Raw genomic sequence first — 14,895 nt, forward strand, 5'->3', positions numbered from 1 at the left:
TTTACAATATTATGTTAGTTTCAGGTATACAGCAAAATGATTGTTATTTATATATGTATATATACACACACACATATCTTCTGATTCTTTTCCATTATAGGTTAACAAGATATTGAATATAGTTCCCTGTGCTATACAGCGAATCCTTGTTTATTTTATATATACTTGTGTGTATATGTTAATCCCATATTCCTAATTTATCCCTCCCCCATCTTGTTCCTCTTTGGTAACCATCAGCTTGTGTTTTGTGATTTGATTTTTTCAACGTGAAACAAATGTTGAGAGTATGCAGGGTTTTCCAACTGTAGCTGCCTTTTGGAGGCAGGGCATGTGCAAGTCAGGTGCTGAAAAGCGGGAAGCCTAGCAGACCTAATGCTATTCTGCAGCTCTGCTGAGTCACAATATCTTTTGTTCCTGCCAGGGCTCATCTCAATATAAATATCCTCACTTATCATTTGCCAAAAGTGGCATGTTTCTAAAGATTGCTGATTTTATTCAATAGAGGAGGAGAAGAAAAAAAAAATGTGTTTTAAGAAACAATGTTCTTCCAGAGCTTTCAGGGTACAGTGATAGTCCTGGGCCCAGAGGGAGGGGGTGCGACCAGTAGATCAATATTTAAGTGAAATATGAGCCTGGGAGGTTTTAAGAGTTTGCAGGAGAATTCTAGACAGGTTTAAGAGAAGTGTAATATTTCAGATCATGTAACTAGGGAGTAAGGAATGGTGGAATTCTAATGCATTAGAAGAGAACAAAGAAATACCCTGTTTTCCCATTACACGATTGTACTGTAGTTTTTAAACCAGTACCCCCAGCAATGAGCACTTAGTTTATTCCCGTGTGTTTTCCTGTAAATAGCTGTGAACATCCTGGTCATTCTTCTGAGAGTAAACTCCTAGTAGTACAATGCTGGAAATACAGTATGTGTGTTTTACATTTGATAGATACCACCAAACTGCCCCCACAAAAAAACAAGTCATATCCCCATCAACAGTGTATGATAATGCCTCTACCAAAAAAACTTCAATTTTTAGATCAAATAATAAGTATTCCTGTATCACTTTCTATTATAAAAGGGATCTTAATGTTTTCTAGATCCTTAAGAAAATAAGCAACTCCTTTCTCCTCCTCAATCCAAAGTGAGGCCAGCCTGTTTCATATCAGTTCACCTGAAGAAGGGGAGAAATCCTGTGTTTAACAGTTACTAGTTTGTAACCCTCTCCCCCAGCTTCTCCTGACTCTGAGAGGAAGGAGCTGAAGAAGTCTTGATCTATAGGAATCAGTGGGAGTCATCTGTGGGCAAACTGAGCAAATCCTATCCTCTTCCCTTTATAAGGACATAGCCCAAATGAAGAAAGCCATCTGGACGGGGAGTACACATTGTATTTCTTTCTCTTTCCAAGTAAGTCCATGCATATAAATACTCTTTACTCCAAATTAAGAACTATCACATACAGACCATTTGATATCTCATTACTGATTTATTTGGATGCATTAAAAAAATTTTATTGAGGTCTCGTTGACTTATTAGTTTCAGCTGTACAACAATGATTTAAAATTTTTATAGATTACATTGTTTAAAGTTATTATAATATATTGGCTATATTCCCTGTGCTATACAATATATCCTTGTAGCTTATTTACTTTATAGATGGTAGTTTGTATCTCTTAATCCCTTATCCCTATCTTGCTTCTCCCAACTTCCCTTTCCTCACTGGTAACCACTTGTTTGTTCTCTGTATCTGTGGCTCTGTTTCTGTTTTGTTAAATTCATTTGTTTGATTTTTTGAGATTCCACATGTAAGTGATAACTACAGTATTTGTCTGTCTATTTCATGAAGCACAGTACCTTCCACATCAATCCATGTTGTTGCAAATGGCAAGCTTGTTTTCTGTTTATGGTTCTGTAGTATTCCATTATGTATGTGTGTAAACTCACACATACCCATGTCTTTTTATCCTTTCATCTGTTGATGGACATGTAAGTTGCTTCCATATCCTGTCTATTGTAAATAATGTGAGGAGCCAGCTCATTGGAAAAGACCCTGATCCTGGGAAGGATTGACGGCAGGAGGAGAAGGGGAGACAGATGAGGTGGTTAAGCATTCCTCCCTCCACAGTTTTTTGAAAAGTTTGAGAGTAGGTATTTACCTGTGAAGCCATCTGGTCCAGACTTTTGTTTGTTGGGAATTTTTTTTTTTTTATTACTTATTCAATTTCAGTACTGGTACTTGCTCTTTTACACTTAATTTTTCCTGGTTTAGCCTTGTGAGATTCTACATTTCTAGTAATCTGTCCACTACTTCTTGGTTCTTTATTTTATTGGTATATAGTTGTTCATATTGTTCTCTTATGTCTGTGATGCTGGTTATAGCTTCTCCTTTTTCATTTCTTATTTTATTTATTTGGCCCCTCTTTTTTTCTTGATGAGTTTCACAAAGAATTTATCAATTTTATCTTTTCAAAGAAACAGCTCTTATTTTCATTGATATTTTCTACTTTTTAAGAAGTAGGTTACATTTCATTTATTTCTTCTCTGATCTTTGATTTCTTTTCTTCTACTGGCTTCTGTTAGTTGCTCAGTATATGATCACATTCTTGGTTTGAGATATTTCTTTCCTGAGGTAGGCTTGTATCACTATAAACTTTCCTCTTAAGAGCTGCTTTTGCGACATCCCAGAGATTTTGGATCGTTGCATGTTTTACTTCATGTGTCTCCATGTATTTTTTAAATTTCTTCTTTGATTTCTTTAGTGATCCATTGGTTGTTAGTGGCATATTGTTTGGCCTCTGCATGTTTTTAGTATTTTCTCATAGACTAAAAACTAAAAGGAGGCTTTTAATTTCAGAATTGTACTTAGAAAAGATGGTGAGATTTAAGTTTTATTAAATTTATTGAGACTTGTTTTGTGGCCTCAGTTCAGTCACTCAGTCGTGTCCGACTCTTTGCAACCCCGTGGGCTGCAGCATGCCAAGCCTCCCTGTCTGTCACCAACTCCCAGAGTTTACTCAAACTCATGTCCTTTGAGTTAGTGATGCCATCCAACCATCTCATCCTCTGTCGTCTCCTTCTCCTCCCGCCTTCAATCTTTCCCAGCATCAGGATCTTTTCAAATGAGTCAGTTCTTTGCATCAGGTGGCCAAAGTATTGGAGTTTTAGCTTCAGCATCAGTCCTTCCAATGAATATTCAGGACTGATCTCCTTTAGGATGGACTGGTTGAATCTCCTTGCAGCCCAAGGGACTCTCAATAGTCTTCTCCAACATCACAGTTCAAAAGCATCAATTCTTCAGTGCTCAGCTTTCTTTATAGTCCAACTCTCACGTCCATACATGACTACTGGAAATATCATAGCTTTGACCAGATGGACCTTTGTTGGCAAAGTAATGTCTCTGCTTTTTAATATGCAGTCTAGGTTGGTCGTAACTTTCTTCCAAGGAGTAAGCGTCTTTTAATTTCATGGCTGCAGTCACCATCTGCATTGATTTTGGAGCCCCTAAAAATAAAGTCTGTCACTGTTTCCCCATCTATTTGCCATGAAGTGATGGGACCAGATGCCATGATCTTAGTTTTCTGAATGTTGAGTTCCAAGCCAACTTTTTCACTCTTCTCTTTCACTTTCATCAAGAGGCTCTTTAGTTCTTCTTCACTTTCTGCCATAAGGATGGTGTCATCTCCATATCTGAGGATATTGATATTTCTCCCGGCAATCTTGATTACAGCTTGTGCTTCATCCAGCCCAGCATTTCTCATGATGTACTCTGCATATAAGTTAAATAATCAGGGTGACAATATACAGCCTTGACGTACTCCTTTCCTGATTTGGAACCAGTTTGTTGTTCCATGTCCAGTTCGAACTGTTGCTTCCTGACCTGCATACAGATTTTTCAAGAGTCAGGTTAGGTGGTCTGGTATTCCCATCTCTTGAAGAATTTTCCAGTTTGTTGTGATCCACACAGTCAAAGGCTTTGGCATAGTCATTAAAGCAGAAATAGATGTTTTTTTCTCAACTCTCTTGCTTTTTCGATGATCCAACAGATGTTGGCAATTTGATCTCTGGTTCCTCTGCCTTGTCTAAAACCAGCTTGAACATCTGGAAGTTTACGGTTCATGTACTATTGAAGCCTGGCTTGAAGAATTTTGAGCATGACTTCGCTAGTATGTGAGATGAGGGCAATTGTGCGGTAGTTTGAGCATTTTTTGGTATTACCTTTCTTTAGGATTGGAATGAAAACTGACTTTTTCCAGTCCTATGGCCACTGCTGAGTTTTCCAAATTTGCTGTCATATTGAGTGTAGCACTTTCACAGCATCATCTTTTAGGATTTGAAATAGCTGAACTGGAATTCCATCACCTCCACTAGCTTTGTTTGTATTGATGCTTCCTAAGGCCCACATGACTTCACATTCTAGGATGTCTGGCTCTAGGTGAGTGATCACACCATCGTGATTATCTGGGTCATGAAGATCTTTTTTGTATAGTTTTTCTGTGTATTCTTGCCACCTCTTCTTAATATCTTCTGCTTCTGTTAGGTCCATACTATTTCTGTCCTTTATTTATTTATTTATTTTTTTGGACAGGAAATAGCATTTATTGGTGAGCGTGATTAAGGAGGGAACAGAGCTGATGCTCATGAGTGCAGGGCCCGCCATTTGTCCAGGGGACCATGATTAGGGATGTATTTGACCCCACAGCCATCCGGGATGAGTCGCATTTCTGCCACCATGTTCTCAAATTCATCCGCATTGAACTTGGTAAATCCCCACTTCTTGGAGATGTGGATCTTCTGACGGCCAGGGAACTTGAACTTGGCCCGGCGGAGGGCTTCAATCACATGCTCCTTGTTCTGCAGCTTGGTGCGGATGGACATTATGACCTGGCCAATGTGGACCCTGGCCACTGTGCCCTGGGGCTTTCCAAAGGCACTGCGCATACCTGTCTGGAGTCTAGATTGAGAAACAGCAGGCCAGTCATGAATGCCCACTAGGAAGAGTTGTCTCCAAGGTCCCTTAGGGCTACCTGTACAGGCAACAGGTTGCATACACTACCAAGGAGGCTGCTGTTTGCAGCCATTGCACACTGGGCCCCCATGGGGAAAAGATATTTCTGTCCTTTATTGTGCCCATCTTTGCATAAAATGTTTCCTTGGTATGTCGAATTTTCTTGACGAGATCTCTAGTCTTTCCCATTCTATTGTTTTCCTCTATTTCTTTGCGCTGATCACTGAGGAAGGCTTTTTTATCTCTCCTTGCTGTTCTTTGGAACTCTGCATTCAAATGGGAATATCTTTCCTTTTCTCCTTTGCTTTTCACTTCTCTTCTTTTCACAGCTATTTGTAAGGTCTCCTCTGACAGCCATTTTACTTTTTTGCATTTCTTTTACTTAAGCATGGTCTTGATTCCTGTCTCCTGTACAATGTCACGAATCTCCATCCATGGTTCTTCAGGCACTCTGTCAGATCTAACCCCTTGAATCTATTTCTCACTTTCACTGTATAGTTGTAAGGGATTTGATTTAGGTCATACCTGAATGGTCTAGTGGTTTTCCCTACTTTCTTCAGTTTAAGTTTGAATTTGGCAATAGGCATCTTGTGGCCTAGCATGTAATTTATCCTGGAGAATGTTCCATGTGCACTTGGAAGGAATGTGTATTCTGCTGCTTTTGGATTACATGTTCTGTATACATATCTAGTAAGTTCATCTGGTCTGGTGTGTCATTTAAGGCCAGTATTTCCTTATTAATTATATATGTGGATGAACTGTTCATTGATGTAAATGGGGCGTTAAAGTGCCTAGTATTGGAAACCTGGATGGAGTCATACAAAGATTAAAATGTTTTGGGGTTTTGTATAAATATGGAAATTTCTAGATGAAGAGAAGACTATTCTTTCAGGAAAGCTGTTTGTATTTCACTGCAGAGAAATTTCTGAATAATTTCATTTCTCAGTGGAGATTTTCATTTTCATTGCCTGTGACAGAGGGACCCATATCCTAGGTCTTGCTGTAAAATAAATTCTTTCACACACACCCTAGTATTATGTGTTACTGTTGACTTCTCTCTTTATGTCTGTTAATATTTGCCTTGTGAATTTAAGTGCTCCTGTATTAGATACATCTATAATTTCTTCTTTTTGGACTGATCCCTTGATTATTATATAATGTCCTTCTTTGGCTCTTATAACAACCTTTGCTTTAATATTTGTTTTGTCTGATGTAAGTATTTCACCCCTGCTTTTCTGTTGATTTCTTTCAGCATATAATACCTTTTTCTACCTCTGTGTGCACTTCTAGATGTCAACTGAGTCTCTTTTTTTAAATTTATTTTTATTTTCGACTGCACTGGGTCTTCATTGCTTTGTGTGGGCTTTTCTGTAGTTGCGACGAGGCGGCGCTACTCTGCTGCAGTGATGGCTTCTCTTGTTGCGGAGCATAGGCTTTAGGCAGGCGGGCTTCAGTATTTGCAGCACGCAGGCTCAATAGCTGTGTGCATAGTAGCTGTGTGCACAGGCTTAGTGTCTCTGAGGCCTGTGGAATCTTCCCAGACCAGGGATCGAACCTGAGTCCCCTGCACTGGCAGGCGGATTCTTATCCAGTGCACCATCAAGGAAGTCCCAAGTGAGTCTCATTATAGGCAGCATACATATGGTTCTTTTGTATATACATTCAGTCACTGTGTCTTTTGATTGGAGCATTTAGTTCATTTACATTTAAATTAATTATTGTTAGGTAAGGAAGATCCCCTGGAGAAGGGAATGGCAACCCACTCCAGTTTTCTTGACTGGAAAATTTCAGAGACAGAGGAGCCTGGCAAGCTACAGTCCATGGGGTCACAAAGAGTTGGACACAACTGAGCAACACACAACATACACATACACACACACACACACACACACACGTTGATAGGTAGGTGTTGCCATTTTGTTCATTGTTTTGGGGTCGTTTTGGTAATTCTTTTGTTTATTCTTGCCTTCTCTTCCCTTTTAATGATTATTTTTAGTGTTATTTGTATTTCTTTCTCTTTGTGTATCTGTTGTAGATTTTGGGTTTGGGGTACCATTTGGTTTATACATAGATGTAAACAACTCTATATATGGTTAAGAGCTTTATCTCTTAATTTCAAAAGCATTTTAACAAGTCTGAATTTGTATTGTCTTCCCTTCATAGTTCCTGTTTTTCTCATATTTTGTGTCTAATTGCTTTGTGTATCGCTTAGCTGCTTACTGTGGCGATAGGTGATTTTAGTACTCTTGTCTTTTAGCCTTCCTACTAGCTTTCTATGTGGTTGATTTACTACCTTTACTATGTATTTACCTTTACCAATGAGCTTTTTTCCCCCATAATTTTCATGTTTCTAGTTTGACCTTTTCTTTTTCACTTAGAGAAGTCCCTTTAACCTTTCTTGTAAAGCTGCTTTGGTGGTACTGAACTCGTTTAGCTTTTGCCTACCTGTAAAACTTTTGATCTACCACATCCAAATGAAAGTCTTGCCAGGTAGAATATTCTTGGTTGTAGATTTTCCCTTTCATCACGGTAACTGTATCTTGCCACTCTTTCCTGGCCTGCAGAGTTTCTGCTGAAAAGTAAGCTTGATAGCCTTATGGGAGTTCCCTAGTACATAACTTGTTTCTTTTCCCTTGCTGCTTTTAATAATATCTCTTTATCTTTGATTTTTGCAATTTTAATTACAGTATGTTTTGACATGGTCCTCTTTCGGTTGATCCTGTCTGGAGCTCTCTCTGTGCTTCCTGGACTTGCATGTTTTATTCATTTCACAGGTTAGGGAAGTCTTCAGCTATTATGTCTTCAAATATGTTCTCTGCCACTTTCTCTGTCTTCTCTTTGAGACTCCTGTAAGGTAAATGTTAGTGTGTGTGATGTTGTCCCAGAGGTCTTTTATACTGTCCTTATTCCTTTATTTTTTTCTGTTTAGCTTAAGTGATTTCCACTACTCTCTTACGGCTTACTGATCTTTTCCTCGGTATTAGTGTATTTTTCATTTCAGTTACTGTATTTTCATCTGTTTAGTTCTTTATATTTTCTAATTCTTGGTTAAAAACGTTTACTGCTCACTCTGTTCATCCATTCTTCTCTGGAGTTCCCTTTTTTGTTGCTATTCTGCCTAATTTTTTTTTAATTGAAGTATAGTTGATTCACAATATTAATTTCTGCAGGACAGCAAAGTGATTCAGTTATATATATATACACATCCTCTTTTTACATTCTTTTCTGCTATGGTTTATCACAGGATGGTGAGTACAATTCCCTATGCTTTACAGTAAGACCTTATTTATTCATTCTGTGTCTGGTGAGTGGGGGCTACATTCTGGGGAGGCTGTCTGGGGGGCCCAAAGTGTCTCAGAGCTGGTGTTGTCCTGCTGGTTGGTGTGGCTGGCACCTGGCGGGTCCAGGACTGGTGCCAGCCTACTGGTGGGCTGAGCCAGGATCCAAGGTCTCTTTCTGTAGTAGGTCCTGGGGGTCCCAGTTCTATATTACCTGTGTCCTGGTATGTAAGGCCAGGTCCTGGGCCCTCTCTGTGGGTGGCTGTGGGCTTAGGGTATTTTAATGCAACCTGCCCCCTGGTAGATGGTGCAGTGTCTCTGCCCACCCACTTGCTTGGCCTGAGGTATTCCATTACTGGTGCCTGGAGGCTGATGGGTGTACCTAGGTTCCAAGGCTAATAAGCTAGAGGGAGGATTACAAAATAGTGCTCACCAGCACTAGTATCCATGTGGTAGAATAAGCTCCCCCAAGTGGTTACTGCCAGTGTCTTTGTCCCCAGGGTGAGGTCCAGTTGCCTTCTACCACCCCAGGAGACGCTCCAAGATTAACGGGTGGGCCAGACCCATGGTCCTTTCAGATTATTTCTTCTGCCGTGGGTCGCACAGTGTGTAAGATCTTGTGTGTGTGTTTAAGAGTGGAGTCTGTTTCTCACAGGGTCTGCTGAAAGCAAGCCCTGCTGGTCTTCAAAGCCAAATGTTCCAGTGCAGGACCCCTGTGCTGTGGAGCCCAATGTGGGGCTCAAACTCCTCACTCCTTGGGGTGAGTCTCTGAAGTTGTAGTAATTTTCCTGCTTGAGGGTTGCCTCCCAGGGGTATAGCACAATTCTGCCCATCCTACCCATCTTCTTATGGTTTATTCTGTATTATCTTTAGTTGTAGGGATCTTTTCTGGTAGGTTCTGGCCTTTCTCATCCATAGTTTCTCTGTAAATAGCTGTAATTTTGCTGTGCCCATGAGAGGAGTTGAGCTCAGAGTCTTCCTAATCCACCAACTCTTTATTTTTCTAAAACTTGATAGATGGGAATGACCTTGAAGACCTGTACATAGATGGAAATAATAGTAACAACCAAGGTTTAAATGCATACCAAGTTCCAGAAAATGTATTAAGCATTTTTAGAAATACCTTATCCAAATTTCTTATAACATCTATAGATGTGTTCTCATACTTTAGTTAAGGAAATTAGTGCTTAGAGATGTTACACAATTTTCAGATTGCACCATGGTCTATGTGGCTCCAAAGTTCCCATTCTTCCAACCATACTGCTGTGAAGTGTTCTAAGTTGCTGTGTGATTTACCCTATATAAACTAGCTGACATCTGAACAGCATAGAAGCCATGGTACTTCTTATTGTGCTTTACTAGCTGTATGACTTTTGGCAAATCACCTGATTTCTGTGTTTCAGCTGCCTCATCTAAAAATGGGGATAGTAATAATACTATCTTTTAGGGTTGTGAGTAGTTTAAATGAATAATTATATGCCAACTATTTAAAACCGTACCTGGGACAAAGTAAGGACAAATGCTAACTGCTACCACCATCATCATCACAGTTACCCCTTTTCAAAAGGGAAATGGAATGCTTAATGTACTAAGCCTTGATAATAAATATTCTTAGATTGTAGCACTAGGAACAACATCTAAAGCCATGAACTCAAATTCATCAGTCAACAAGTACCCTTCATATTAGGGACTAAAGCATAAAGAGAAGTATGAGACAAGATCTTTACCTTTAGGTCATTTATAATTAGGTAAAAAAACAAAATGTAACTCACCTGAAGCACTTGAACACTGAATAGACTGGTACAAACTCAAGTATGGTCATGATAAATGTGAGCTGCCTCAGTCAAAGACTTCCTGGAGAGCTGGACTTGGGCTGGGCTTTGCAGAAGGGCAGGATCTGGAGTACAGGTATTCCAGGTGAGGGGAGCCGCTCAGCTGTGGAGTGGAGGCAAACCTAGTGGGGAGGAGCGTGACTGGATTGGACAGAGAGTGAGCAGCAATATTGAGATTTAGGTTGAATTACCTTTGGACTGTGTCCTTCCAAAACCGCAGAAAATTTTCTTTAATCCAGTCGGCTTTAAGAAAGAGAATATGTGGTTTGCAAAGTTATCATTTCTGTCTCTATTCTCCTGAAAACCTTTGGGAATGATCTGTTCTGACGTTCAGAGTAACACATCTCCTGTCCCTTCGGCACAGTGAGGAATGCTCAGCGGAAGCATATCCTGGCAGCCCATCAGATCATCCACAGGCACACAGAGGACATGCTCAAGACGCATTTTGTTGAGCAACGGCAGACATCAGGCACTGAGCTACTTGAGGGAGAAACTGAAAATGAGCAGAACACCTAAGGTGAGTTTGATTTTTCATTTGGAAGGGAGTTGGAGGACAAGCAGCATCATGGAGCTCTGTGCTGCACTGTAATCATAATGTGGAAAATGAAGCACTCCCATTTAAATTGGTGCACTTCATGCATCTGTTTGACAGGCCTGAAGCAGTTACTGTCTGCCAAGGCTTCCACCACAAATTCAAGATAAAAGTACCCTCGTGCTTTCTGTCTGTGGCAGCCCAGACTGAATGCAGGAATACAACGGGGAAAATATTGGTGCACTTCATCTCGGTTATGGAATCTGCTATTGAAACTGTTAGTTGATATGACAGCAGTTAGACTGTTTTGACCGAAAAACAGGACTCAAAATTATTTTTGTAGGTTTTGTTAGCAAATGACTATACTCTATCACAAATAAAGCTACAAAATTATTTGTGTTATTTAAAACAAAAACTTTGTTCTCATGGAATTAGATGAGGTACTCCTGTCGCATTGAGCTGGCTGCTCAGCACGGCATGAGGCACAGCCTGCCCAATTCGAGCCCTGATGCCCTCTACAGTAGCCGCAGGCTGGATCTTAGGTGCACCTAACGTTCATACCCACAGGATGAACACAGGCCACGTTTGGTATGATTTGAGTATCAATCTCCTCAGAAAGCCGTAAGGCCCCGCAGCTTCCAGCAGCACAGCATCGGGGTCTCTCTTCCTGCGGGAGTTCTTGCTGAATCCACACAGAGGACCATGTATCAAAATCCTGTAGTCCCCAGGTTACAAAGCTCAGGTGCAAGGAAAAGAGCTTCACATTAGGTAGGTGCAGAAGCTGCCTTGGTTTACATGCCCTGGGACCAGTCTCTCTCATAATAATTCCATTGGCATAGTTTCCAGGGTCCCCCCAATGAATCTGCCCAGTTATAAAAGTCAGCATGCTCAGGAAACCTCAAAGTTACAGTTTCCTGTTAGGTATTAATAGTTTATTTAAAATCCCCCCCAGTCAGATGCTTTGTTACTAATCGGGTCATTTTCACCTTAAGTAATGTTGCTTACACGTGCTCAGTCACTCAGTGGTGTCCAACTCCCTGTGGCCCCATGGACCATAGCCTGCCAAGTTTCTCTGTCCATGGAATTTTCCAAGCAAGAATACTGGAGTGGGTTGTCATTTCCTCCTCCAGGAGATCTTCCTGACCCAGGGATCGAACCCACATCTCCTGTGTCTCCTGCATTGGCAGGCAGATTCTTTGCCACTAACATTACCTGGGAAGCCCAGTGTTGCTTAGTAACGTAGTTGACACATATACCACCTTATCAGATCACTGGAGAACAGAGCTAGAGAGTTCAGAGTAAAATTTTCATGAAAAGGGGAACAGAGTGAACCTTTACCTGTAACTTTTCCTTAACCCTCCCATGGTAAGAGGCACACTGCTTGGTGTTTTACCCTCGAGGGTGTGCTATCAGGTTGGGGAAGGCACTAAGGCTTAGGGGGCAATCTGAACCTGGCATTGAGGAGGTTTGGGTGTTGGCAGCCTACCACTAACTGTGTAATCTTATACAAATAATTTCCTTGCGGTTTCCTTAAGGTTTACACATGAATTTGTGACCAAGAGGCCCTCTGCAGGGAAATCTATTGGGACCTTAAATCTCAAAGGGCTGATGGTAGGAAGATTGAGATGAGGGAGCAGTTAAGAAAGACCAGAGAGAAAACAGATGAAGAATTCTTAGATACCTAACTATGGCTGTAAATTACAGCAGAAAATCCTTTGTTTTTCATTAATAATGATATAACCTGTGAAATCACTGAAAATATAAACCATATATTTACATGTAATGTTATATCTATATAATAGCTATATAATATAAACTCAAGAATCAAAGCATTTTGCCTAACTTACTATTGTGTTAAAAATCAGCCTTAGAAGCGCAATTCCTCCATTGGGTCCCTTGGATCTCTCCCTATCCAGCTGATGTTTGAGAGTGAGTGAAAGAATCTGCGCATACACTGGGAAGAACTCAGCTGTAAGGCATTGCCAGCCAGTGCTCCAGGTGGATGAAGGACTGAGTGCTTTGGTCTTGAAACAGTGATCTGGGCAGCATATCACAGCATCCTGTGGACGTATAAAGACCCAGCTTTCTGGTGGAAGATAGGAGATGGTGAAAGGGAAAGTCGCTCAGTCGTGTCCAACTCTTTGCGAGTCCGTGGACTATACAGTCCATGGAATTCTCCAGGGAGGTGATGAGGGCTGACTTAAGGCAATAATATAAATTGTAACAGTGAGCCGAGACATACCACTGAGACAGGATGGTGGAGTAGGACGTGAGTTTACCTCTTCTTCTGGAAACATCAAAATCACAACTAACTGCTGAAAAACCATCGACAGAAAAACGTTGGAACCTGTCAAAAAAGATACTCTGCATCCAAAGAAGAAGCCTCAATGAGACGACTGGAGGGGCACAATACAATCAAATCCCATACATGCCAGGTGGGTGACCCAGTAACTGGAAAATTTTACCATAGAAGCTCTCCTACATGAGTGAAAGATCTGAGCTCTATGTCAGGCTCCTTACCTTGGGGTCCGGCAGTGGGAGGAGGAGCCCCCGAAAATCTAGCTTCAAAGGCCAGCAAGGTTTGATCAGAGAAATTCCACAGGACTGGGGAAACAGAAACTCTATGTGTGGAGGGTGCACTCAGGGTCTCATGACTCACAGTGACCCAAGGGAAAAGCGGTAACCTATAAGAGACTGGGCCAGACTTATCTGCTAGTACTGGAAGGTCTCCTGCAGAGGCGGGAAGCAACTGTGGCACATTGTGGGTACAAGAACACTGGCAGCAGAAGTTCTGGGGAGTTCTCATTGGTGTGAACCTCCTAGAGGCTGCCATTCTCTCATTGAGACCTGGCCCCACCCCACAGTCTGTAGGTTTCAGTGTGGGTGCCTTGGGCCAGACAGCCAACAGGTCAGGAACAAAGCCCTACCCATCAGCAGACATGCTACATGTAAAAGGATGAAATTAGAACAGTCTTAACACCATACACAAAATTAAACTTGAAATAAATTAAAGCTCTAAATGTAAAGCCAGACACTATAAAACTCTTAGAGGAAACAAGGAATACTCTTTGGCATAAATTGCAGCAAGATCTTTTTTGACCCATCACCTAGAGTAATGAAAATAAAAATAAACTAATGAAACCTAATTAAAAGCTTTTGCACAGCAAAGAAAACCATAAATGAGACAGAAAGACAACCCATAGAATGGAAGAAGATATTTGCAAATGAAGTAAGTGACAAGAGATTTACCTCCAAAATATACAGAGTTCACACAGCTCAGTATCAGAAGCACAAACAACACAATCAAAAAAAAAAAGGGAAGAAGGCCTAAATAGACATTTCTCCAAAGAAGATATATAGATGGCCAATGGCCAAGAGGCACATGAAAAGATGCTTATTACTAATTATTAGAAAAATGCAAATCAAAACTGCAATGAGATTATCACCTCACACTAATCACAATGGCAATCAAGGAGTCTACAAACAGTAAATGTTGGAGAGGTGTGAGGAAAAGGGAACCCTCCTACACTGTTGGTAGGAATGTCAGTTGGTGCAGCCACTATGGAAAATAGTATGGAAGTTCCTTAAAAAACTAAACATAGAACTACTCTGTGATCCAGCAATTCCACTCCTGGGCATACATCCAGAGAAAACTATGGTTCAAAAGGATACATTCACCAGTGTTCATTAAAACACTGTTTACAGTAATCAAGGCATGGAAGCAACCTAAATGTCTATCGACAGATGAGTAGATAAAGATGTGGTGCATGTATGTGATGGACTATTACTCACCCATAAAAAGGAATGAAATAATGCCATTTGCAGCAACATAGGTGGACCTGGAGATTGTCATATCAAGGAAAGTAAGTCAGATAGACAAATTATCATGGTATCACTTACATATGGAATTTTTAAAAATGATACAATTAAACTTATCTACAAAACAGACTCACAGACTTAGAGGAAAAAAATCATGGTTACCAGGGAGGAAGGCTGGGAGGGATAGATTAGGAGTTTGGGACTGACATGTACACATTGCTGTATTTGATATAAAATGCCTTTCCCTGAAAAAAAAAAAATATAGCAGGAGAAACAAAAGTATGATACTGGCAAAAAAAAAAAAGAAAGAAATATAGATCAGTGGAACTAGATAAAAAGCCCAGAAATAAACCTGCACCTGTGGTCAGTTGATCTACAGCAAAGGAGGCAAGAATATACAATAGAGAAAAAACAGTCTCTTCAGTAAGTAGTGCTTA

The 14,895-nt window shown here is 40.6% G+C and overlaps 2 protein-coding genes and 1 non-coding gene across 8 annotated transcripts in view; 1 reads left to right on the forward strand and 2 right to left on the reverse strand.

Moving 5' to 3' along the window:
• CFAP91 (cilia and flagella associated protein 91) overlaps positions 1-14,895 on the forward strand; it is a 102,743-nt gene that overhangs the window by 71,944 nt on the left and 15,904 nt on the right. For 4 of the 6 annotated variants that reach the window (XM_043475002.1, XM_043474998.1, XM_043475001.1 and 1 more), the window contains 2 exons: positions 1,334-1,399; positions 10,472-10,624. In XM_043475002.1, the coding sequence (XP_043330937.1) occupies positions 1,334-1,399; positions 10,472-10,623 (218 nt within the window). In that variant the 3' untranslated portion in view covers position 10,624. Of the gene's footprint in view, positions 1-1,333; positions 1,400-10,471; positions 10,625-12,972; positions 13,075-14,895 lie in introns of all 6 variants that reach the window. The other 2 variants (XR_006270563.1, XM_043474999.1) reach the window with 2 other exon arrangements.
• Positions 4,566-5,053, reverse strand: LOC122445587 (60S ribosomal protein L10-like). Its single transcript, XM_043475004.1, has one exon. It carries the CDS (start codon positions 5,036-5,038, stop codon positions 4,628-4,630), a length of 411 nt encoding a protein of 136 aa, XP_043330939.1. The 5' UTR covers positions 5,039-5,053; the 3' UTR covers positions 4,566-4,627.
• Positions 4,989-5,121, reverse strand: LOC122445661. The gene has a single exon (XR_006270619.1). It is a non-coding gene; the product is annotated as a small nucleolar RNA SNORA70 (small nucleolar RNA).

This window comes from Cervus canadensis, chromosome 7 (assembly GCF_019320065.1).
Source record: "Cervus canadensis isolate Bull #8, Minnesota chromosome 7, ASM1932006v1, whole genome shotgun sequence".
In the NCBI taxonomy this organism is placed as follows: Eukaryota; Metazoa; Chordata; class Mammalia; order Artiodactyla; family Cervidae; genus Cervus; species Cervus canadensis.